The sequence below is a fragment of the Athene cunicularia genome, assembly GCF_003259725.1.
Source record: "Athene cunicularia isolate RWA chromosome 2 unlocalized genomic scaffold, athCun1 chr2_part1, whole genome shotgun sequence".
NCBI classification, from domain to species: domain Eukaryota; kingdom Metazoa; phylum Chordata; class Aves; order Strigiformes; family Strigidae; genus Athene; species Athene cunicularia.
Window position 1 is genome coordinate 101,395,615 of NW_020799095.1, and position 27,448 is coordinate 101,423,062.

At 40.3% G+C, this 27,448-nt stretch overlaps 1 protein-coding gene across 1 annotated transcript in view; it reads right to left on the bottom strand.

Annotated features, from left to right (window-relative positions):
* The window catches only part of EMILIN2 (elastin microfibril interfacer 2), a 38,019-nt gene continuing 10,571 nt past the window's right edge, over window positions 1-27,448 (bottom strand). The window contains exons 3-8 of the mRNA XM_026841439.1: window positions 23,738-23,913; window positions 19,078-21,012; window positions 12,887-13,219; window positions 12,267-12,305; window positions 5,774-5,908; window positions 1-5,118 (exon numbers count right to left, since the gene is read on the bottom strand). Of these exons, the coding sequence (XP_026697240.1) occupies window positions 4,781-5,118; window positions 5,774-5,908; window positions 12,267-12,305; window positions 12,887-13,219; window positions 19,078-21,012; window positions 23,738-23,913 (2,956 nt within the window). The 3' untranslated portion in view covers window positions 1-4,780. The remainder of the gene's footprint in view (window positions 5,119-5,773; window positions 5,909-12,266; window positions 12,306-12,886; window positions 13,220-19,077; window positions 21,013-23,737; window positions 23,914-27,448) is intronic.

The following is a 27,448-nucleotide window of genomic DNA, read 5'->3' on the forward strand; positions in this document are numbered from 1 at the left end:
TCACACAACAGGTAGGCTTTATTTGGACATATCTGCAGTTGTTTTCCATCACAGTTTTCTTCATGTTCCTGGATGTCCCTCTCTCACTATCCATGTATATATGTATACACATGCAGTCATAAAGCATTCTCTCAAATGTGCTCTTTGCTGAAAAATATAGTAATGTTCCTTTTTTTCACAATCAAGACAGCGAAATGGATAAATGCCAAAACCTGCTTATGTAGTAACATGTTACAAGATGTTCTTTGAAGTCTCCCATATACAAAGAATTGGCAGAGCTGTTCTGCATCTCGTCTCAAGTCTGCAGGGTACATTGCAAGAGGGTTGTTGGCTCACGTGCAAGTCTGGCTTGTGATGACAGGACACAGCCCCCAGGTATTCCTGCTAACTTTACAATTTGAACTCTGTGCCATTATCTGGGAGCAACTAGCAGCCAAAGCGTACCTGCTGATCAGCTCTCAGTGGAGCGCACATTCATCCTGTCTCCAACCTGAGACTGTAAATGTAGTTTTGGTGGAATATATCCGTATCCACTACTGTGCTGTAACATAAGGATTTACTTACTCAGTAGATGAAACACACTTCCAAATGCATGATGTATCCTTGGGAAACAATTTAATCCTGATTTGAATCTCTTGGTTGCAGCTGTGGAGCCCTTTACCTTGCATTCCCAGTGCATTTTAAAACTGCAGTGGGTGGCAATGGGCATTTTGTTTCAAGTTGCCTTCCTATGCTTTCCACTTAGCTTGTTCTAGTTCTTTGACTATTTATAATTCTTCTTGAATAGCTGGTTGGCTTCACCAAGCTGACTAGTCTCAGAAAAAAATGCACAAAATTGCTGCAAGTAACCTGGTGTACATTCAAAGGTGGAATAGCACAGAAAATCCCCATTGCTTTGAGTGGTCAGTATAGACATGTCTCTACTGTCTCTGAAGTCTTAATAGCAAATTAAAATAATGAGGTAGTTTTTTTTACATGTTTTGTGGGGAAAATTGGCATTTCTGTTCTGCTCCAAGCTTTCCTGGGGATAAGGCTATGTTGCTTTGTTGCCTTTCTTCATACCTGCTCTAGGATACACTTTCCATGTTTGGCCAGAGCAGTCTCTCCGGCTGCTGGCACGCTGGCTTGTCGTCAGGTGTTCTGCTGCTAATGACCAGGCTATGGGAGTGTGTCTGTCTGACAAGTGATGCTGCCTTGGCTACCCCTCTGGTTTTGATACGTGGACAGTCCCTGAGAAACCACTGTGCCTGGTGCCTGGCTAAGGGGCTGCCAGACACATATCTGTACAGCTTCACCTGGTATGGTTTGGTTTTCTTCCTGTTTTGATGTCAAATGGGAGCACCTGGCACAACAGATACTGTTTTGCCTAAGAATCTTGCAATCCTCATACACTCTATTACAAAGCTAACTACAAAGCAGATCTAAAAGGCAGCACTGTGATTTATGAAACAGGCAGCATACCTGCCTTAGAGCTCCCACCTACAACATTTTTATTTTTGTTAAGGCTTTCTTGGTTAATGGATGCTTCCTATTTGAGCTTGTGAATGCCCTTGGGTGGGGTAGTCAAATCATGGACCCACAGTGTGAAATGTTCCTTTCAGTGCAGGTATTTCCTTGTTCTGTTGCTGATTCTCACCAAAGATGTAAAGGTGCTGTCAGTGGGTTCAGGGTATTCTGGAGCAGGGATCTGGCTCTTTCCTTTGAAGCTGGGCTGTTCTCTGTGGAGCAAATCCTCAGCAGGCCCATGAATGCATCTGTGCTTGCATTTATTCCAGCTGCTGCTTTAATGAATGTTTTACCTAAGCACTCACTGGAGCAGAGACTGGAACTCAGGTTCTTTCTTCCCTTTGCTATTCAGGGACTACAGCATTGTGGTCTTCCCAGCTGGGTGAATATTCCACCTTGTAAGCTCCAGGAAAATATCCTCCTCAGGAGGAACTGAGCCACCTACCCTGATTACAGCAATTACCAAGGAAGTGGAAATTAAGGGTCAAGTCTCCCTCAACAAAGGCAGGAATCTAAGACAGAGGTTTCTTGTCAAAGGTCATAGCTTTAGCCACTGCACTGCTAGAGATTGTGGATGGGAAACTATCCCTAAAAGCTCTAAAAAGTGTCCTCAAAATATGCCGCTGAGACTGGGCCCTGCTGTGACATAGTTTAGAAAATGCTTTATACCTGTGTACAAACATCAGTTACGCTGCTGCGCTGTGAGGGCTTGTACAATCTCAGCATCGGCAGCAGCTCCTGGGTGCAAGGAGAGGCTTTCTGGTAGAAGATGACCCCGTCCCATTAGTGGAACTGGGCATGTGAAGATCTGTGGATTAGATTTTGAAATCTACCGGAGCGGTTAGGTAAGAATTAGATGATACAATTTTTGCAACTCTAGCACTAAACTTGCACTGCCAATTCTTAAAAATGTCTCACTTGGAGGGGGAAAAAAACCCAAACCCGTTGTGTTTGCCAGATAGGTCTCCCTAAGCACTCATCTCATTTTGTTTGTTTCCATGAGTCATTTTTAGAACAGGCAACAATAATCTAACAATACTTGAGTCACACATAGTCTGGAGCCAACTTCTTAGAGAACACAGCTTTCTTGAGGTAAGTGAAAAATATCCTAAAAGGAAAAGTGCCTCTCTGGCTTTTATACATAAGAAATCATGTTTTAAAAAAAGTGGTTGATGTAATTGGCTGTTGAAAACACAGAAACAATCTTTCCTCTCTGCCCCTTCAATTTTGAGACCTAGAAAGGCATGGGACAGAAAGGGGCTATGAACTAAGCCCCCTTGAAAAAGTATGTGGTTGCTAACTGCATGCTAACGCATCACACTCCAGCACAGCTCAAGACAAATATACAGGGAAATGAGACGGGGGGTGGCTCCCTTTATCGAGCTGTGAAATGCAAGTTCACTGTACATCTTTGGCTACTGACTAACAGCTGTTCAGAGAAACAGCCTTCCTGCTACAAAACACATCCAGTCCTGGCTTCTGCATATCAGTAACACGATCATTTCTGAAAATGAGGTACCAAGAGATCTTCCTAAACCAGGTGCTTTAAAACTCCACTCAATTTCCTTCCTGTGCTCACAATTCTAGCACAGGGATTGACTCAAGAGTTCCTCTGTGCAGAGAAAGCTTTTTTTGCCTGCTTTTCTCACAAGCAGTTCAACTTCCAGGATGCAAGTTTGTTGTGGGAAGGCCCCATCTCATTGCCTGGAAACAGAGTTATTAGTGAGTATCTATTCCAAAACCAGCAAAAGCATAAATTTTCATCTGACCTCCTCAGATGGGAAGGGCTTCAGCTAAACCACACTGTGCTGCTTACAGCACAGGGAATTCTTCCTTCACCTAAAGGAATTGTTTGTTCTGAGGCTATAAACAGCTGTTCTGCATTTGTAAGAAGGAAAACACACTACACAAACCACTATGATAAATACAACTCTACGAGGCGTGAACAGACGATTAAAAAGGTAAGTTTATATAAGAAGCTATAGATGACAGTGTAATAGCACTGCTCTCAGTGGATTTTGTTTTCAGCCATGAAAGAGATAAAAATGCTAACTCCAAAGAGCCAAAACATCATTTTTGTTACCTCCACTAAGAAGTGGCTAGAATGAGAAATAAAATACTGTTGCTCCAAATGTGTTTAACTGTTTAAGCTAGTTGCTTCATCTATATAAACAGATGCTGAATATTAAAACAAACCTCACTCAAAAGCACTCAAACTGCAGGAGGCTGTTACAGCACAGTGCAGATGGTTGGTTTGTATGTTTGACAGTACTGGCTAATAATATTTTCCTATTATCAACAATTTTTTCTCTGATTTGTTTTCTACAGTGCAACAAAGACAAAATTTCCTTTTTAATGCAAATACTGTAGGACTGCCAGAAACAAACTTTGGAAAATTTTTTGAACTTCAAAATTACAGTTGTTCTAGCTAAGCACAGACAGTTGAGATTTTTCTGACCCGTTTTACTCATTTCAAACATCAAGCTTTAATCTCAAGGGCATCATGCTTAAGTGATCATCTTTTTTACTGTTATCAATTGAAAATAACTGTTCTAAATCTTTCCATAGTAGCAACTGCACCTTACACTCATGTCTGCCTAGTGGAAAGCTGTGGCAAGGTTAAGTTTCTGCCTGCACAGCTGCTTCCATTTGACTGGAATGAGTCACTCATCTTTGTCTCTTAGCACTGTTTGGCCCTTAAGCGAAGAAAGAAAACTGATGCAGATAAGTATCGTTTTGCTTTGCACCACCATAGTGAGCAATTGCTTTGAACAAACTGTGCAAATGCACTTGACCCAACTTGTTAAGTAACACGAGGACTAAGAAGTCATCAACCATGTCCAATACAACCTCGCCTTCTTGACCCCTACTTTACTGAAAACATGAAAATAGGTGACGACAACTGTAAACTTCAGTGAAGATGTAAACTTTGACAGACTAGGGACAATTTGATAAACTAGGGAGAAGACTGCAAAGGCAATTTAATAGGGAATAGCAAGAACACAGTGGAAAAGTATCTATTGAGAACATATTTGTTGTTTAAGAGTTGTTCTGCTTGTACAAGTAAACAAGGGCTTGGGAAGGAGTTATTTTAGCTACAGAAACATGTCTTTTGTAGCTACCTCTGGAAGCAGGGGACAAGGAAAAGGTCTCAGTACAGACTATAAACCCATCACTGAAATCAAATATATAAACTGAATATATTAAAGCTTTAAATTTTATTACACTTAATTTCTTCTGAATATCTTACCCTTCTCTCCTGTTCAAGGTAAACCTAAACATGAGAAATGGAAGGATAAAGGAGAACTCCACTAAACGTGGAGTACATTTCGTCAGAGTCTGTGTAGGCCAGTTTGCCTCCTGTTACGACGACATTTACTTCATCTCCTGCTTTGAGGTGAAGAACAAGGTGGAACGTCCCGGGACCACCACAGGTCCGTTTCCCCGAGTAGGGTTTGTGATACTCCAGCAGTTCTCTCCTGTACCCAGCTGTGTGGAGCTGAGCCACGCTTGCGTTGGAAACAGACAGCACTGCTTCTACATACTCGTCCCTCTCTGGGGCCAGCACAGCAGTGATCAGGTAGCGCCCTTCATACGGTGACGTGAAAATGCCTGCAGAAGAGAGACAGACTGAGCTTTTCAAAGTTATTAAAAATGGAGAGACCTGATCGCTCTAAGCATGATGATAAACATAACATGGGTTAGCCGTTGCTATGTACAGATAACTGTGACAAGGTCAGCCTGGGCTGCTGACCAACTGTCAGCAGTCATGAAGGCAAAGGGTTGCTGCTTTTGTGTTGGAGCCTGCCAGTCCTTCAGGACCTATGCAGGTCTTGTCCACATTCAGAAACCTCCTGGCCTAAGCAGCTGCCATCACTCAGAGCTGGGTGAAGAGGTGAGAGGCACCCACAAGCCGTGCAAGTCCCCAGGAGGTTAAGGCATGTCTAACATCCTCAAATGACATGACACTGCTTGAGAAGGAGGTAGCCTGCAGTTACTGCTGCTGGGGAGGCACAAGCAGCTGTGCTGGCAGAGCAGACGCAGTGGTGAGCTGGACCTCAGTATTACAGGGCAGTTGTGGAAAACTGGCAGTGGCAAAATGCGTGCCTGTCCACATCCACAGGAAGCTTCTACCCTGGTGTGTCTGGTTTAGATGGATTTACTTTGTTTGTTCAATATGCCAGCAAGGCCTGAGATAGCATCAAACACTGGTAACCCATGCTGCTGCCTGTCTGCCATCTCTGTGGGTCTATTCTTTGGTTATTACCTGTATCAGGGTTATAATAGTCCCCATCATTCACAAGCACTTTGTTAAAGTGAACGACACCAACGTCACTGGAGAAAGGCTTCTGTGTGAGCCCAGCAGAAAATGACACCAGAGAGGCCGCGGCGGCAGCAGGTCCTAAAATGGGTAACAACATGAGTCAGAATCACATCAGGATGACAACACAGCCTCTCCTTGTGATGGTTTACAATCCAGTCTCTCTGTTCCTGCACATACTCCACTTGAACTAACGCTGTCACTTGAGGAATGCCAGAATTAGCAGAATACGTATTGCTGGCCCAGGTCCCAGGTGTCTCACCATAAAATTTACTGAGCACCATAAAATTTCCCCCTTGGCCACAGCCTTCTAAGGAAAAGGTACGTGGCTTGTCAATGCTGGCACCTCTCAATTCACCAGTGCTTCTGCCATGGACCCTCTTCAGGACTGAGGCTGCCCTTAGACATCTCCCGCTCTATGTCACTATCACAATGGCAACAGGAGTGCTAAAGGTATATAGCTCATGCCAGCTTTCCTACTCACACTGAGAAGCTGCACACAGCTTGGATCTCTTACCTTCTCCACCTGAAGGGTACTGAAAATAGCTATGAGAAGTAACACTTTGGTATTAAAGCAGAAAGAACCATCACTGGGGCTTTTCTCCCTCTGTGGCACTTCTCTTATGGGGGACTTCTCACTCCATGTTTTTTTTCTTCTTTTCTCAGCAGATCAAACAGACACTTAGTTATTTTATAGTGGCTATCTGCTTACTGGCTAAACACTGCTCTCAGACTAGTGTTGGATAAAAAACAATTTGGACAATTAAGACAAATTTTTACTTTTAACAGACTGGTTTAATGGCATGTGTTTAGTGATCGACCACTTATTAGTCCCATTTTAGATTCCTTCCCTCTAAACATTTCCCCTAAGGCAGGACACACTTCTAGAACTAGTCAACGCTTGTTGACTTTGTTCGGGCAACTAGGTAAACAACAAATACACTTAACGTTGTCCTTATTTGATCTTTCTGTTCCACCCTGTTCAGGTTAAGATCCATGTCTTCTCCACATTGTTTCACACTGGGTCCTTCTTCTGCCTTCCTTAAAATAAATGTTTGGTTTTCTCTTTCTCTCAATCTGAGATGCCCGTCAGCAACCAATGTTCACTTCAGATTGTATCACTTAAAATTTTAAGTTAAAAAGTGTCAAAACTTCATCTAAAATGTACATATACAAATGCCCTGCTATTATTTTTTTGTGTGTGAGTAATTTGGCATGGGGGGCTAGGAGGGGAAGACATGCCTGCAACTTCAGAGATGGCAAGTAACTACCTTGATTTCCCTCAGGGGCTAGTAACCATCTACCTCATGTACCTCTGGAAATCTCCTTATTCAGTGTTTTGTCTCATGCTCAGAAAACAGACAAGAGGCCCTTTTTCATTACTCCTACCTGCCAGTGTGCCTGCAAGTGCTCCTGTAAGCTAAAATGAGGTTATTTGAAAGGACCAAAATTAATTGCAGGAAGTCTAATTAAGCAGCTTCTGTAAAGCTCTACCATCTTAATACCACACTACTTACAGAAAGCATCTCTGTATTCTCAGCTTACCTTGAGACACAAATCAACTGAAAATGTACCTCAAACTTCTTGTTGGCTCACTTGTAAAGGTTTCTCTGCCCTGCAGTCATACTGCACAGACAGTACGGCACAAACTATCTGCTGCCAGCCCAGAAACGCTGTCCTCTCCATTTAGAGTAGCTACAGTTCTGTTCGGGTTGGTGTCATCTGACTAAGGGAGCGACTCCTGCCCTGGCTTGCCATGGTTTCCTTCAAGATTTTCCCATACAGATTGCTAGAATAGTTATTGGAGTTTGCTGCTGAAATTGCTTCAGAGCTGCAGCCTAGTTTAACACACCATCTGTGTTTGTCCAAATGAGAAATCTTAAACCCAACTAAATATCCTGCAGATCAGCTCAGTGGGCACTATGAGGAGGTGTGGTAAAGATTCAGTATGTCTCTGCTCTCTTATCCTCCTCCCTGCTTCCAGCTAGAACTCTGCCTGTTTGTTCGAAGCTTTCACAAGTCCTACCAACAGCTCACAGCAGTGCTTCTGCAGAACCTTACAGAGAGGTGAATCACCTTCTCTTGTATGTCCCCACTTGCAAACACTTTTCCTCATGCAAAGATCCAAGTCTAGTTTCTCTAGGCAAGGTCCAGGCTTGGAAACTGCTTTCACTTAAGCAGTTAGTGTTGTGGAATTATAAAAATTAGGAAGAAAAGTTTTAGAGCATTTAAAAGCTGGGAACTGATGAAGAAACTGCTACACAGACAAAAAGTTTCACAAAAGATTCAACCACAGTTTTACAGCTTCTAGGGAATAAAGAATTCTTTGACTTTAGATGTATACAAGGAAGTTTCACTTGATATATATATATCTATATATCTATATATCTATATCTATATATATATATATATCTATATATATATATCTATCTCTATGTAAGCAAGAGCAGGTATGTATGTTCATGGCAATCTAAGCTAATATAATGCATTCTGGGAAGTCAAAAGACCACAGAAGGTACATGGGTGGCCTTTGTTAGGTTACATCTACTTCCAACCATCTGCTAGTTGTATTTCTGGTTCTCCACCTCTCTTTTGACTTCCCAGCACAGTTCATGCCTCCCACAGAGCCCAAGGGCCAGAAGGAGAAAAAGAAGAAGAAAAAAAAAAATCATGCAGAACAAAACAGTGCACAGCACAGGCACTCTCCATCAAGATGAAAGGAGAAAAAAATAAGAGTGTGATGGTGCTGCTGACAATTGCTCAGCAACTGGAATGAGGACTCTTCAAGAATCTACTCAGAAGAGTATAAGAGAGTAAGTATGTAATTAGTTTGTCAGTATGCACTTATGACTCCTTTCCATATGGCAGAAGTAGGCAGGAGATGTCAGATATCCTCTGTTTGGCCAGTACTCCTAAATCTAAATAAGGCCAAAGTGCATAATTTCAGTTAGAACAAATGGGACAAAAATAAAGCAATTTATCACCTCCATGCTTTTTCTGCCTTTTTTTTAAAAAAAACCCTCAACTCTTCAGTTTGACCCTAACACATCTCATTTTCAGGAGCATTCCCTCTGTTTATGGGATGGCCAAGCAGCACAGCACAGTGCCACACTGATTTCCATGAGACAGTGCTCAGCGAAGCTGGGCCCATTAGCTCTGCTAAGTCACTGTGTTTCTGATGTGGATGATAACTCAGTGTGTTATGCAAACACAGCTACTTTTCTCTTGAGTCTGTTAGTAACAGCCCTTTCTGCTCTTACAAATCCTACCTTTCACACTGCAGCAAGAGGTTTGCCCTAGCACCTATCTACCTACTGCTCCTTACACAAATACCCATCTCCTACCCCATCCTTCTGTTAATTGCCCCGTTCTTTGATGCAAACAGCAGCAAAACACAACCACTGGTGCAACTGTGGGTGATACCATCTTCTTTACCTCAAAGTCAGCAAACATGCTTTCCCCTGTGCTAGACCGCTGATGTGTACTAACAAGAATACTGCTCCCTGTCCAGGGATCAAAAGAAAGAGCTAAACAGGCAGCAGAACCTGTCACAAGCACAGCACAGTAATTTATGTACTCAGTAAACCCTTCAAATCAAGAACCACCTATAACAACATAAATCTTACATTACAATAACATCGTGCCTTTATAATGAAACATGTCCTGCAGGCTTGCTGCCTGGAGTCACATGGAGAAAGTAAAGATGGTTGGGTATCAGACAAGTAAAAAGAATTAAAAAGCCCAAACCAAAATCTTGGTGCAGCCCTTTATCTGCACGGATATATAGAGCAGCATTTGCACAGTGGTAAGGCCTCACAAGCACAGCTGTTTTCTTTATTACACCATGCAAGGAGTTTCTTTTAGAGAGGAGCAAGCACTCTCCATTGAAGCTGCAGGGTTAAGGACAGAAGTAACACTGCAGACTGCATGAAGGGGGAGGGCAGGAAAGGCAATTTGTGCTTTCAGTGAATTTTTTTCACTGTGACCCTCTGTATGCCGATCAGAATGTCCAGATCCTCTTCTTGGCTCTGTCCTTGCCTAGTTGTGTGATCTAGGATCTTACAAGCATTTTCTCATCAGTTCCCAGACCAGTTCATCAGCCAATTCATTACTTCTGCCTCTGCAATTTTCTTTGCTCCAGCAAACAAAAATTCTCATAACTGTAAAACTGCCATGCTTCAGTAACATTTGCTGCTGGTGTTTTGACATTGGTTCAACTCTTTCTATGGTAAAAGGTATTAGGTAGATGCACTTAGGACCTGACACTTAATGCACTTTTGTCATAAACTCATTGCATGTGAAAAGAGAGCTAATGTGTGGTATTGTACCTTGTACTGTCTCATTAATACTTGTAAATCCTTGAAGATCAACGTTATATTGTGAGATGCATGCAGACAGATAGCTAATGAATCTGAAAGAACTCAAGAAATACTTTGGTATTGAAAGTATGCAAATCGTGCCTTAACAGTCAAGAAGAGCACTAAAGCAGGCTAGTTTAATCCCTGAGGACAGAGTTGGAGCCCTCAACTTCTTCCTGAGCAGTGCTTTTATATAACTCCAGCTATTCAGAAACAGAAATGAAAGGGAGTACTCAGAAGGCCAATTTAATAGTACAAGCTGCTTATTTTAGGAATTCTAGTACAAGAAGGTCTGATCTTTCAAATTTGAATTTCAGTACCACAAAATGTACTGGGTGAAGACTGACAAAGACATCATAAACTGTGGTCCCGCACAAATTAGATATCAAGGATTCCTTGATGCCTTATTTCAGCATTAAGTTCATCCTCCAATAAGCCAAAAATCTTCCCTTCTCCAGTTGTTAATTTCCTCACCACTGTTAACTGCTCAATTCTGCCCCAGAACACTCCCTTTCTTTGCTGTTTATAAGTGGACACTGATGATTAGGGACAGTAGTTGTAAATATTCTAACTCCATAGAAGTTCAATAGCTATTTGCACCATCCTTACCTCTCTGTTTTCTATGACTGTACCTGCCATCGGGGTTTGGAAGGCATTTTGGGGGAAGTTATAGAACAGATCAGCAAGTATGTCTTATATTTAGGTAGGTCTTCAGGGGCACAGATCAGGAAAAGGAACTTCTTGGTCAAGCCCACCTCTCGCTGGATCTCAGGGTGACAACGTTTCTTGCAACATGTTCCACCAAGCAGCAAACAGGCACACTGCCTGCTACAGCCTGCCTTTTCAAGACTTTTAACATCCACCTACTGATTCACACAGTTTTAGCATAAACTTATTAAAATACTGTTGTCTATAAGTGATAGTAGATTGTACAAAGTGGAAAAAAAACCCCAGGAAATCCATTTATCATCAAAATCTAGACATCTATATTGGCTTTGCTAGCATCAAGATAAAGGAACATTTCTTTACTTCTTATCCTCTTCCAGAAGCCTCATCTATTACTGCTTGTTCCTACCACCACAATCCTCAAATGCAAAAAAGATTGCTTTAAGGCTATGACAGATTTTTAATTAGAAAGTATAAATATCAGAATTACGGTGTGAACTCTTTACAACTCTTTTTGTCAGTCCCCAGACTAGTCTTCAGGACATGTGTCTGTGATTTTGTTAGGGCCATCAAACTAAGTCCCAAGGGTAGGATTTTGGATGCCATAAAGCCCTCATGTTTTATTTTAATCTATTTCTCATATTTCCTCAAACAAATTTAGATGAAATCATTCTTTTTGAAAAGGGTGTGGGGATATTCACTCTGATCCAGGATACCATTCCCCGGGGTTTGATAATATCTTGAGTATGAGGTTGTAGGGCAGGCAGCATCCAATCAACCTAATTTGTCATGGCCAACTAGCATGCCCCACACAAAATTTATACCTGTTTATCACACAAATCCCTAAATGAACTGTAATATTAAGAATTATAAAAAATAAAAAATCCCCACCGAACCAAGAAAACTGCATTTTGAATTTTTTTAAACCATGGTTCAGTGGCAGCCCTCCTGCTTTCACTGAAGTCAGGAACACAAGCCCTTGTGATTCTAACAAAGCCAGAAACTCTCCCACAAGGAGGACTAACTCATGCACTAGCTCAGATACTAACAATGCTTCTAGATTTTAGTCTTGGCCTTATCCATATCTTATTAAAGAAATATTAATCAGAAAGAAACATATATTTTCTATTTTAAAAGGGGAAAAAAAAAGTCATTACTGATATTTGCTAGGACATAGAAACCCTTTGTATTTAAATAAACCCAAACACTGAATTAAGTAACAATAACCCAAAATGAATTGTTTTTCAAAACCTCAAAACACCCATATTTTCAAAGGATGCAATCTGTCTGATTTTCCTCAATGCTAAACTTAAATACTGAAAATCAACACTTTGTTCTCTCAACCATGACTTTCTAAGGATTGAAATAAACATTAAATACCTCTGTAAAGAATTTCTAGGAGACAGTTGCCTTACCTTGTGAGTCTGTGGTAGGAGGAGATAACTTTGGATATCCTACAAAGAAAAGGTAGTATGTGTTACACAGTACATAATGGAGTACATTATGACAAAATATCGCTGCAGTCTTCTAAAAAGCACCCTTTGTTACCAAACAGGAACCTACCAAAATAGCTACCAAATAGCATCTCCTATGTAATGCTCAATTATCATTAAGCTGGGGTGGCCACAGCAAAGAAAAATCAAATTTTTACTACAGTGTACTAAATCCACTGCAAGCGCTGTGGCAAAAAAAAAAAAAAAAAAAGTTTCCCTAATGGCAAAGACTGCAGTAGTTACCAAGGATTTTACATCAGCCCTGGTGACCTCATGCTTTGTGCAGCCTTGGCAAAAGCAACAAAACTGGCACTGAATGTGTTTTCCCTACTTCTGGAGCCAGCTGGAGGCTGCAAAGGCCCATTCACAAATCACCTCTGCCGTAAGCCCATTCCCAACGGCAACAGCTCTAATGGGCATCCATGAAAGGCTGAAAGGTGGCTGGTAAAGCGCAACAGATCTCAGTGTCACCCCTCCAGCAAGACCTAGAATGGCTACTGCACTTAGACAGGAGTGATTCACTAGTAGTTTGCTTCGCTCACCTGGTGCTCCGGCAAACCCTTCAGCGATGGGCATGGTACTTTGCCCAGCCTGACCATCCACACTCCTAAGCCGCCCTCTTCCTGACATTAAAACAGTTCCAGGAGGCCCTGCTTCTCCAGTCTCCAAGATGATCCCGGTTGTTCCAGGCAGAAATGGCGCAACTCCTGACCCTGGCAGTGCTGGACGTGGAAGAGGTCTTGGCTGCAGTGGCTGCAGGGGGGTCCTCTGTCGTGGCGGTTGTATCCTCGGCCTTGATGGCAGCAGGGATATGCCAGGGTGGGGCTGCAGAGGTGGTCTTGGTGGCAACGGCTGCTGTGGTACTTCTGATCGCCCTTTGAAATGATGAAAGAAGAGGAAAGATACAGAATTATCCACCTAAAGTACTATATAAAATTGCATATTTTTGTCAAATACCCCCCACCCCCAAAACTTTAAAATAAAACAGGACTCAGTTTGAGGCCACCTTTCCCTTCAGACCCAAGGCTGCACTGGCAAAACTCCATTGGACTCCTGCAGTACTACAGACTCCCCTCTTTCCCAGCCTGTGACACCGGGAAAAGCATGAATACCACCTGGAGACAGAACAAGCAGCAGTCAAATAACCTGTGAACATTCACCTGCTAGTCCAGCTTTGACTTTCTGCAGTGTATCACACCTATTCCCACAGCAAAAAAACCTGATTAAATGAACACCAACGTACAAGATTTTTTTCCCCTAATATGAAAAGCAACAAACTTAAAATTCCAAGTACTCCCATTACTAATATTTTCTGACAATGAAGGCAGAACCCTAGGATAGGATCTACCAGAAAAGCCTTTATTGTTTATAGAGAAGAGATACCATTAAAAAACTTTTCCAGTAGGACAGCCAACACATATGACATCAGGGTTGAACAGCACTGACATGGCTGTATTTGTGTATCTGGTCCAGTTCTGGGCCCTTTATAGGAACTACAGCTTATTCATAAAAATGAAGTCCTAGATGACATTTAAGGATGCAATCTCCTCTCAAGAATGAACTACATCTACATTTAGAACAGGAATTTACAAATGTGTAGATTTCAGCAGATGCAATGACAGCTTTTACAAAGAATAATTAGAATTTCATTCTAAATTAAACATTAGCATTGGTTATTTTGGTTACATTTTAAGACTAAAGCATGGCTTTAGGTGCAGGGATGGAAGTGAGTTTCTGGGGAAATGGACAAACAGCACCTTGCGAATTTGTCTAATGCAACTCATCACACCAGAGATGCTCACCATGGTCCACAGTGGAGATCACTTCTCTAAGGTCTCAGTGGTCAGAACGAAGCATTTTAATTCATCACAGCCCCAAATCAGCCTGACTGAATTCAGTAATAGCTAGGGATAAACTGAACAGCTGTGCTTAGAAGCAGATATAGTGTGGGGCTTCCCCTGGCTCTGCTACACATCTGGGGATCCCCAGGAGGGCCTTATGCTGCACCTTTGGGTGAGATCTTACAACCAAGTCATGCAGGTATTGTCCATGACATACAGCTGGGGTCCAGACGGTGTCACCACCAACCCACGTGATGTTTCATGACTACTTGACACCTGCACTTTACCCTTGTGAATCTCGTTTCATTCTCAGTCTCATAAAAAGTCCATGTAAGCCTTCCACAGTACCGAGAGGCTGTATGAAGTCATAGTCTCACACCACCTGCATATATTTACTAGATATGCTTGCTAGAAAAAAAATCTTCCTAAACTTTGCTGGCTGACTTTTAATTGTCGTGAGAATTGAAACAAGCAATGCACCACAAAGCTGGACTGAAGCTCACTCAGTAACTCTATCCACAAGGCAGAGGACTAATAAGTTAAATATTCGCTTTATGCAGATTAAAATCACCTTCATAAAAATCCCAGGATTAAAAAAAATCTTATAAAAATTTTCAAAAAAAAGCTGAAAGTATCCAAGTGAATTGTTTAACAAAGTTGTTAACTTAGTGAGACATCTTCTGTCCACAGTGGCATAGATTTAGACCTTCAACTAAAATCTTCAGATTAAACTCATTCAAAACACAAATTAACAAAATACTTTGCCTTGGGATGCATGTACTTGTCACTAGTCAATTAAGCTGAGCTTTATTAAGACAACAATTTGGGCTGACACAGGGAAAATAAATATATTTCTCTGCTTCCTTTTCTAAACCTTTAAGTAACAATCAACAGCTCAAATCCCGTATCCTGTACAAACTGCTTCCTTGCATGCAATGTCAATACTGCAATATTCAGAATTATTCAGCTACATCTTTATAAAGCTATATCCAGTATTACCTATCTAAAGCTCAACTGAAAGTGCCAGTAAACAGATACATGTGGGTTGAGAGGGATCCAGTCTGCCACCTTTGCCAACCTTTTTGGCCTCTTCTCACATGCATCATAACAAGATAAAGGACCAATAAATCAATAGATAAGGATAGTAACACTAGAGTCACCCTATCCTGATGCCGAATTCCATAACACGTTTTCAATTCATAAGACAATGAGAAAAGGAATGCCCAGCAAAGGCTGGGGTGAATCTAGCTGGACCTGCTTAAAGCTTTACTGAACTGCAGACAAACCAGAAATACTTCCCATCATCTTCCCATCTATCTGAGAAGGTAAAGTGCAGAGCTGAGACCATCACACAGCTGAGAACAGTAACACTGTCCTCAGCAGCAGCATCCTTGCTGCTCCAGTTGTCATCAGTGGTGTAAGTGACAGTTAGGTTACCATGTCACACAACAGCTTCTGCCCTTAGATGTCCATCCACAACTGAAAACAGAAGGAAAGGTTTCCCTCCCTGGCTGAAAACAAGAATGCTTTTGTTCCCCTCCCCATCTTAAAAATATTTTATTTTATTCAGTTTGTTCAGCCAGGCAGCTTTAACCTGCAGTTTACTTCACTGAAGGACGAATGATTTGCTGGGAAGGAAGATGAGCAGCAATCTGGATGCATTGAAGTGGGTAGATCTTCAGGGTACATCTGTTTCTAGTGCTGTTCTGCCCTGACCATTCTCTCCTCAGCCCCCAAAACACACAGAAACAAACTGCGAGTAAAGGAATCTGTGACTGCACTCACAAGAAGCCAAAACGACCTGATTTGAATTTTCTTATAGATACCAAAGGGATTTGACAATTAAGTTACAAAGCACCGTTTTGCACAAGCTCACAGGGAGCCTAGAGGAACTGACTATGCCCTTTATTGATGCTGTAATGCAGGACGTACATTTGGTTTCTTAGACCATAACTTCACCAGACAACATTTTGATATTGCTTTCAAAACCTTGCTACAGAGACCATTACCAGAGTAATTGCAGTTCAGGTCAAGTAACCGTAACCAAAGCAAACTGCACTCCCAGCATGGTATCTGGCTGCAAGACCACAATTCCGATTCCTGGAAACTTCATGAATCTGTGTGAATAGGCAGAGTACGTTAAAGAGACCACTAACTTTAACAAGGCTTTCAGTTTCATGCCATTTGAAAAGCAAACATACCTGCAGAGAGGCACACAGTGCAATGAGAACCAGTTATCCTACAAGGTGTGGAGCTGGGGGCAGTCAGCATTTAATGTGGATGAGAAGCTGATAGGTTACATTACCTTGGTGAGTTCGTTGCGTGTGGTCCCCTACACGCTTAGAGCAGACCACCACCTGCCGCTACCACTGCCTTGGGTATGGCAGGACGCTGCACTACGTTCACCAGAAATTATAAAAAATTAAATACATTTCTGGTCTCTGGGTCCATATCTGACATACAATCATTCACTAACCTGGCTTGTTAGTTTGGACTGAGGCACTTGAAACACTGTAATATAAAATTTGGAAGAAAAGATGGCCATATTCCTAAACTCAAGGACATTTGACTTTGCTCAGATTTACCGTGTGGTGGGCTTACACTGCTTGATAAGATTTTATATTGTATTTCTTGCAACATATGCCTGCCTTACTGCCCTCAACTACTGTTGCTAGTAACAACTTGTTTCTGTTTCGGCCCTTCTGAAGTCAAATTACATCATTTGAATGCTACGATATGCTGGCAAATAGTGCATAAGAAATTCTACACCAATCTACGGCCAGGACTGACAGTCTTCCCTTTCAAATAACATCGGTATCAAGAGACGGTGCTTCAGATCACGGATGTAAAAATAGTTAAAGCCATACCTCAACTCACATAACAGGGTTCCCAAACTACTTCCAAAAAAAGGCTCTTTTGCCAAAGTCTTTCTGCAACTCCAGCCATCAAAACTTACTTGGACTGCTGTGCCAGACAGTGTTGTTGTAATTGGAAACATTTGGGGACTGAAGTGAGTTCTCCATGAATCCCTCAGAGGCCAGAGGCACCCCAGAGCAGTGAGGGATGCCCAGAGTGTCTGCACCCCACCTCCAGCAGCAGTGTCCTTCCGTGGGCTCTTAACAACCAATGGTGGATGGAAAACTCTGACCTGACATGGCAATGTTTTAGGGAAACCCAGGCATGCTGAGGCTTTTTAATGCTTTGCAACATTCTAATAGGAGCTGATAAATACAACCCATGAGGCTACTCAAACATCTGCTTTAAACAGCAGAAGAAATATTACTGTGTGTATCTTGGACCCCCCTCCAATGTTGGTCCTTAGTGCAAATTTATTTTGGGCAAGATGGATGAAAAACAGCATTACATAGATACATCATACTGCATTTTAATGGGGACTGGGTCTGCTTCTGCAAGATCTAGGGGTGAAGGTTCTAATCCAGTTGAATTTAAGTCAAGAATTCACCAAAAGAATTATCTGAGGATTATGGACACACTCCATTCCCTTCCACTTCTTCCTTTAATAAACTTTTTTTTTTTTTTTTTTATTTCACACAAGAGCTTCTCAACTCAGAGAAGTCTGAAGGATTTTGTCAAGCACTGAAATACATTCGGTTTTAAAAAAACACTCAGAAGAAATACATCTATCACAGGCTTTCAAGTCTCTGCCTTGGAGAGAGAAGGATATTCTTCCCTAAGGAAATTACTTTCAGACCTTTCATGAAGCACAACTTGTCCATTCAAGCAAGAGCACTCATGGTCCTGCATCTGATCTCCCACCATCAGCTGCAACAGCCCAGAGGCTCTTCCCTCAGCACCTCTTCTTCTGATTTAAGGCCAGTCACAGAAATCAGCCTCTTATTTATCTCATACATGCACAGAATTAAAACCAGAAGCATCACAACCAACTGAAGTGTGCCGTTTCAAAACAATCTCCAATTCCTACGTTTTTACGTTATGCTAACAGAAACAAGAACTCAGCTTCCTTCTGTAAACTCTGACTCTCTCAGAAAAACAATACATTGCTGAAACTTGGAGCAAGAACTGCAGAGGCAACTGAGTGACATTTGGCAAGGTCTCTATGCCTTCATGGCAAGGTTCACCAACATGTTGAGGTTAGCAGCATTTTGAGCCAAAGGTAATGTGTCTCTGCTTCTCAGCCACTTTAACACAAACTTTAAACCACCTGTGGAGGTAGATTTGAACTAACATGTTGGACTACTAATAGAAGTAGCTGAGGTGTGAAAACACTGCCAGCTGGGGTGTGCACCTATTGCCAACTTGCCAACTACATTGTGGGAATGCAAACTTCTGGGAGAGCCATGAAGCAGAAGTCTTACGTTGCCACACCAAGATATGCCAGAGCTTGTTTGCGAAAGTCCTAACTCAAAGAGCTGGTGCGGAATTATAATCATTAATTCATGCTAAGAACAAAACTTACAGGGAATCATTCTTATCATAAATTTGAATTCCTTTGACTTCAGTTTTCTCCATTTCAATTTCCCCCGAGGAATCAAGAATAATCTCACACAACAACACAAACCAAAACGAAAAATAAAATCAAATGAACTGGAACAATATCTACAGATAATTATTACTTTAAACTCAGTATCCAAAAATATTAGTTTTTCCACTTTCTTTATTCTAGTTCAAGGTAAACATGAAAGCATATGACTTCTTTTTTTTTTTTTTAATTTTAGAATACTTTTAAAAGCATTCAAAGTCCTCTATGGCATTCTAGAGCAAACAGCCAAAATTAGAGTCACTGTAAAAACAAAGTTGAAATTGTGTAACATTAATTTTTTCCTCCCCGTTTAGCTCCTTTATAAATGATTCAGAAAAGAAAGCCAGCTGAAAAACAAACATAAAAAGCATTTAAAAAGCAAAAAACTTACTTGTGTCAGGCTGGGATTTCAGCATGCCTTCAATGTCTGTGGTGATTTTGGAGACCTGACTATTGAAATGTTGGACAGAATTTTTGAGGCCAGAAATATCAGTGGAATGAGATGCTATAGTTCCATTCATTTCACGGATGCAGTTCCATAAGCTGCTTACGTGCTTATTCAGACCTTCCTTTATCTTCTGCAAGCTACCTGAGACAGAGTCCAGCTTGCTGCAAACGTTTTCAACATGTGAGACTCTGCTCTCAATATCTGAAACACCCTCCTGGATACCTTGGGTCTTTTCTTTGCACTTGCTAAGATCATTCAGGATATGGTCATTCAAGTGTTCTAGTCTCTCTTTCACTTCACCACAGCAATTATCACTGGGATGAGCAGTTTGATTTGCAAATGTCCTCTGCATTTGATCAATTTTTCGGAAGACACCTCGCTGTGTTTTTCTACAGGTCGAATTGACACCCAGAAGCTGCTCCCTGCAGCTACTCAAGCCTTCCTGAAGATTTTTCATATCTTTATCCATAACATTTAGACTATACCGGAATACACGTATGTCTCTCTGCATTTTCTGGATGTCACGTTGGTTACCCTTAATTAAGTTGAGTTTCTCATTAAGAGAGCTATTTAGAGACTGCAGAAGAACAGAGTTATTATCTGTTTTAAAAAGCAAGTGATTGTATCTGTTGTTACAATTTTCCAGCTCTTTCTGAAGGTCCTCCCTACCTTGTGGTACAGACTGACACTTTTGCCCGCATTGGTGTTCAAGCGACAGCAGTTTGTTCTTCAGGAAATTAATCTCTGCTGTGAATTGCTCATTTGCAAATCCTGCATCACTGGGAAAGATGGGCCCAGGATTAATATACATTCCATCTGGGTCTGTGGTATTAGCAATCTCTAAAATAGTGCCACCTAGCCTATCTTCTAGGGACCGCAGTTTATGGTCAAACAAGTCTCTCAATTCATCTACCTCAGAGGCTATAGCACCGCGGAGGGTTTCCTCAACGTAAAAGCAATGTTCTTCAGCATTTCGTTCTGTAACATTCATCCTCGCATCTAGCTCCTCCAACCTCTCACCAAACATGTCTTCTAGATCTGGAGTTGACAATCGAATAATTTCATTATCTATTCTGACGTTCAAGATCCTGTGTGCTTCTGCAACTCTGTCAATCTTCTTATCTAAATCTTTTATTTGTTGGTCAAAGTCATTTCTCTCACCCTCACTGCAACAAATGGACTTATTTGATGGAATCTGAGTTAGGAGAGTATTTATTTCCTTCCTCAAGTCATTCTGTTTTCCTTTTATAACATCAATTATTCCTAAACAGGTATTTTCATTGTCATCACACTGCTGCTGGATATCCTGTAGTTTGTATTCACAGGAGCTCTTCAGATCTGCCATTTTCTTTTCAAATCCTTCCAGTATTTCCTGTCTAAGGGACTCAAATTTTGAGTCTATATACTCCTGATATATATTGTCACTGGGCATTGTTACTGTAGGCCCTTGTGCTGCCTCCTGCAGCTGTTTTAATTGTCCTTCATAACCTTTGACTTTTCCATTCAGTTCCTCCAGTTTGTCATTCCTCATCTTCAAGGCTTCTTTGACTTCAGCTAGCTCAGACTTTATATCTTCCATTTCAAAATCAATAAAAGGGTCTTTCTGATCTTTACTGCTGAGGAGTCCGGGCAGATGAATAGTGTCTGTTTCACCACCAACTGCACTATCAGGCTCTGGGCGGTCATAAAGATTGTTCAACCAAGTGACCAACATCTTACTAGCATCTTCTTGGACAGTCAGTTTTAGGTTTTCATTCACACCTGCCACAGAGGACTGAAGTTCAAGCACTGATCGTGTAAGTCTAAACAATTCATCCTCAAGAAATTGCATTTTCTTCTCATATGGTGGAGGTTCTGGCTCTTCTGTTGGTTCTGCATCTATTTTATGGAAATAATAGACAAAGTCTGGATGTAAATATTCCCAATGGTATATCTTTTAATCAGATAATTTCACTTTTTTAAAAAGACAAATATGATTTAAATTGCATAAAGCTTGTTCCATTTTCTAGTCTTGTTTTCAGTAGTTTATAATTTCAAAACACTTGAAACTGAATGTTTGAGCACATTGACCAATTCCTGCCAAGATACAATGGCAATAAATAAATAAATAAGCAAGCAGAACCCTCCTTGTTCAGCAATGAATCTAACCTATAGCATATATAACAGACCATTATAGATCCGTACATATCACATCACAATCACCTTTGAGCCACTCCATCTCCTATAACAATAATTTGGGAGATGCTGCTTCTGAATTCCCATTGAAAACTTAAGTGGCAATAATTTATGTGCCTAAAGTGTGTTTGTGCTCCAGTATTTTGCTGAACTGGGGTCCAAATGCATATACCGTATGGCGTTCTGCAAGATATTCCAGTTATCACACTTGCTTCAAAAATACCTAATTATTTGACACATTTAAGTAGGCAATAAAAATGTTTATAAAAGCATAAACTTTATACATCCAAAATTGTTAGATTAAAATAACACCAGCACTATCGTCATTGAATGAAGAATAAAGTAAAAGCAGATTTATAGCTGAAATCTACTTTTTACCTAGCACAAATCTATTAATGAATCTGAAACCATTCTTCCAATCCATTTGTCACTGGCAGCACCTCATTTGCAGAGCCACATATAATTATGGATGCTCAATTTCAAGCAAAATGTGCAATTGTAGAAAACCCAGAAGAAAGAAAGAAACAGTCAAGAAAGTATAAACTGCAGGAAAAGTCAAAGTAATATTTAGGCTAGAAGAGAGGAGGATAGAGTGATATTCTGAATGACATCTGCACACTGGTAGGGAATAAATTGTCTTCTGTATCTGCTACTTACAGCACAAGAACAGGCTTCAACTGAAGCAAGTAAGGTGAGGCCTGATAGCTATACAGAAAGTGAAATGCAGGAAGACACTGTCCGCTTGAGCAGCAGAATTTCCACCACTGGAGGCTGGACTGACATAGCTGACCCTATCTTAGGCAATGGATAAACAGACCTCTTAAAATCCCACTAATCCTATTTTCTGGGATTCTCAGCAACAAGGCACTAGTAAGCCAAGATACTGAGTGTGATCCCAAATAATCATCCAGTATTTATCAGACCTGCAGCTAGAGCACCAATTTTTTAAGTTTAACAAACATTTAATACCACTTTAACGTATAGAGCTACATGCCATATTGATTCGCATACTCCCATGTATCTTTGCCATTATGCACAGAGGAGTATACTCTATGAAGACTTCATGTATAATCCTGATTGGGATTTTGCATGACACCTTTTATGCAACGCATAATCCTAAAAGCTTTGCACAGTGCAGAATAAAGTAAATGAAGAAGCGAAGAAGAAAACATACTACTTTAAACATGACAGAAAACAGACACACAAATTGTTAGCATTAGAATAACTCTTTCAGATGACAAGTGGTGTTAACAGTTAAATCTTCAGACAAAAATATTTTAGCACTGGTTCCAAGCTACGCATGCTAGACAGACAGTGGAGAGCAACATGAGATAGGGTCTGAAGGACATGCAGTTAGAATTTTTCTTAGTTTTAGACTGGATTTCAGCTTAAAGACATTACAAAAAAGGTGGGAAGTCACAAATCTACTCTTCAAGACTGGCAGGGTGGCAAATTCCTTTAATAACAAAAAAGTATGCACACACAGAGTGTAGCTATTAAATATACACTGGTCTATTTTTGCAGTGCGTTACAGTTCTTTCAGGGTCAGAGCAGAAAAAAGACCACCAGACATAAGCAGTGTGCAACTTACTTAAAGATATCAATGTGTTTTATTATCATCTTCTGGATGTAATATTTCAGGTGGGCTAATAAAGTATTTTGACACATTATTTTTAAAGCAGATATATAATCTACAGGACTGGTTTGAAACCAGTATTCTGAACCAATCCATTCCACTACACAAAAAATGCAAGTGGAAATCTGACTAACTGCTATACGTGACGCTCATGTCCAGTGATGTTGGGGAAAAGCCCTTCAGAAGAAAATACCTGTTTATTGTGTTTTGTTAATGCAGAAAATGCATAATACTGAAGTAACAGCATTCCTTCTTACCCTTTCAGAAGAGAGTATCTTATACAAACATCATTCATTCTTTAAGGTATTTTTTTCAGAAATCATTCCCTTACTCCTTAGTATTAAGAGAGATAATCTAACATGAATCTGTCAAATCTGCACAAGCCCTTGAACAAACAAACCACTGTGAAACTGCTAGGGAGCACGATATATCATTAAAATTAGTACCTCTTCTTTTTTGTTTTAATAATAGTTCTTCTCAAATACCATCTTTTTGCTGAACATTGAAGAAACCACAAAAAAACCCAACCTTAACACAAAGACTTTCCTGAACCATGAGTAGCCAGCTGGCATTTATGACCAGTGTTCTAGAGCCACCTCTCCATTATTCTTCAGGAAACTCTCTGTATCAAGACTGTGACTGCCTGGCTATTATTTTCCCATCGTGCAGTGTTTTCCATATGGCTGTTGTACCTGCCGGTAGTTGAGTTTAATAGAAACCATAACGGTTCTTAGAAGACAAAAGAACAAACTAGACGTGATCATGCATACCAAAATTCAAAGAAAAAGTTACCCAAGCCTTTCTTCACAACAGCTTTCGCTGGTGTTGTGGGACGACGAGCAGTGTTTGGCTTTTCTGCTGGGCCTTCTTTGCAGTCTTCCCCTTTGTACCCAGGACAACATCTCCACTCCAGCTCTGTTACTGTCTTATATGCAACTGTGTACCGAGGTCTGAAACTTGTTCGGTATCTGCCAAACCAGAAAGCATTTTAAATTATCCTTAACCTAATCTGCTGTTTACATTAAAGCTAAAATTAAAACAGCTTTTTTAAAAATGAAAATAAATTACTTTCATCTATGATAAATTTTGTCCTTCAAACATCAAATGAACAAATGTTTCTGTCTAGGTTTTAAAGTTACCTGCACTCAGCACAGTCATGTCAGGGAGAGCAGTTATGGCCATAGAACAGGGGCTTTAATGTATGGGTAGAGGGATAGCATATTGTGGAAAGCGAAGGTTCAACTCATCAGACATTGCTGAGAATAACAGTAACCACCAATATATCACTCTACAAATTAAAAACCTTTTCCCTCTAACTGATTTTCATTGCAAACCCACCCACAGGGCTGCTCTAGAGGCCACTCTTCTGGATATCAAAAAATGTTTCTGCCTGCTTTGTCCCACTTGTCTTTCCACAATCTCCACTTAAAACCATTCCTCAGAAGGTCAAAGCTAAGATGGATATTCCAGGGAAAGACAAAACACTAAAAGCATGAGTCAGATAAGGACATGAAAGAGGGAGTCAGATGAAAGGCTACAACCAATGAAGGAATCAAGTCTTTCCTACTTCACTGGTTAAGTTGAAGGTGGTCTTGCAGACAAAACTATGCATATGTTATGTACATACAACCTTAAGTTCCCCTGATTAATCACTCAAAAGTTAATAAATGGCAAACTGATTCTGGCTGTGTAATTTTCTTTAACCACAGACTTCTTCTGTAACTTTCCTTCAGTACATGTCTTGCATGTTCAACTGCAGTCCGTCACTATGGTATCCCACCAGATCATAAGCAGAGGCTGTGCTGTTTTATAAAAACTAAATCAGTTTAAGGCACACTCATTTCAGGTTGAGAGGTGAGGAAAATAAGTAAAACAGGGATTTGCCATCTGTGCTCTATAAATTGGTATACCTGGAACACACAGAAACAAAAAAGTTACCCCAATTTCTCACGTGAGTTCCTTTCTCAGAATAAAACTAGTATCATACTACTAACCTCCTTATGGCATTTTCAGATTTTTTTCTCTTATTTCAGATTAGAACAACACTTTTGCATCCAATAATGAGTGACTTACTATTGAAAGTCATAGAGTAAGAGTTTAACTGTTCCTTTTCAAAAGTTCTCTTGACATGTGTGCAGATAATTGCTGAAATAATTCTGTATTTTTTTATTTAGCATCTTTCACCTTCAGAGACATAGTTTCAATATAACATCCCACATCTGATAGCCATTTGCTGTCCCTTGTTGGTAAGCTGCTTAGCAAACTTGGGGTGGAGGTGTTAAAATGTTAACTATTAATTATGAATCCATTTCTTTTCCAACAATATCTTTCCCAATTCTGCCACCACAATATGTTTTCATTTTTGCACTCAGGAAATACTCTGTTCTTTAGCATTATTACTTTATCTATGACTTCTCATTTAAGGGGAAAAAGTTTACTTTGACTAGAGACATCATTTTTTTCCCAACTATTTTTGGGCCAAAGAGTAGTTTATTCCAATAAGCCTCTCTAGATTCACTTCTGTGAATCTTCATAGGAAGGCAGGGGCAGGCTAGGCTGCAACTCTATTAGCTGCTCATAACTGCAGTGGTTTGCTGTGGTTCTCAGCTTCTCAGATTCTGACTTGAAGCACGTAAACTCAGAGAGAGCTTCCAATCCTTTTTTTACCTTTGCAACACCATATATGAAACAGCTGTAGGCTGCACTCCAGCTCATCATTTATTTTACAATTTTCACTGAAACATCTGCTAAATCCTGTTTACAAATGTAAAGTACAGACATCCCCAAGGTCAAGTGCTTTAAAAATTAAATAGAGGAGTGCAACGTAGAGGGCACCATTGGGAAGGAAAACATCCCGGCCACCCAGGAACTTCCTTTTCCTTCTCCCTTATCTAAAGCATTAAACCACATCTTGTGTAGGTAATTTGGGTTTGATTCCTTTCTTTCCAACTAGCTGCCAGAGTCAGAGGACTGACAGGATTAGCTAGATGCTTTAGTGTTTTGAAGTGGTTTTCAGAGTCATTACAACCTCTCTCACAACCACCACATTACTGAAATGCAAACTTTGAACTTCCAGATCAATTTTTACATGCCGGAAATGGTCGGACATACTTTCCTTTGATTTCCATAAAACACTTAACTGCTCCAAACTTTGTGTGTGTTCCTCTCCATACTTTCAGGGCCAAACTCCTTCCTGAAAATTACAGTATTTCGATTATATTCAAACACCATTACACTTCTCTATTTTTTCCTAACAAAGTTTTAAGAATACAGCTGAAACAAATTTTATAAAAGGAATAAAAACTACTTTTATGCAAATTGTGCACTTCTTTGCTCAAATTGAAGAATGAAGATTTTCCTTTACCGTTTCTGCCATTCCTATCATACTTTTGACAATTTTGTTTTGTATACCTTCTCTGTAGTCATAATCATCAATGTAGACACCCTCAGATGACTTCAACATTCAAACAAATCATAAGACACAACCAAATATAAAAGAATACAAACAAATTAAAAGAAATCAAGCTTAGTATTTTTCATATGGGCAAATTATAAAACTTTTCCAAACTCCACCTTAAAAATAAAAACTAAGCAAATTCAACATTCTTGCTTATATTTAATTTATTTCATAGTTTCATGATCCTAATAGACGTAAAATGTTTTAATATGATTTAAGACAAAAATTACTTGAAATGCAGAAGAATCCTCCCATTCTAAATTATAAAATATGAACACTGTGTATCTATAACTTTTAAAATGTCGTAGCAGTCTATTCCTTACAAATTCTTGCAAGTCTGAGACCTCAAGCAAATACACGAATTGGACCTGTTTCGATTTCAGCTAGGCACATCAAATACAGACTAACCTGAATCCTAAACCACAATTTTCCTAGAGCAAAAATAAGCTAGAATCAAAATGTTTCAAAATCTGGATGCAGAATAGCTTTCATATTTTACATCTTGAACTATGGTAACAAGACAGCTATACTCATGGATGGCTCAGAAATTAAATTGGGATTTACATACCAAGAAGTATTGCTCCTCTATACTGCCAGTCCAGCTGAATGCATCACACATCTAGTCCCGTTTACTTCAGCAAGGCTAGTCACGTAAGGCTGGGAAACAGGAACTTACCCTAACACTTTTCTAATTTGAATTCAGTCACATTACAGTTTCTTAAAAATCACAGCTTCATTGCTACAGCTTCTCTAGCAATGATATGCTTCCAGCTGCTGTGGAAGTTGCCCATGCAGGGAATGGCATCACTGTGCCTGCACTGTCCAGATGCACTAATAAATGAGAGTCACCAGCATGCATCCAGCCCAAGGGTGATTCTCAGTCATACAAGTTTTTTAAAGACAGAACTTTGCTCACTCAGTGGATTTCACTGGAGGAGCTAGAGACTTCCAGGATTTTGACAGGATGTAACAGTCTAACAGCACTGAACACAATTACATTCTTGGTTACAGTTCTAACAAAACTAACCGTAACTTTCTGCTACCGA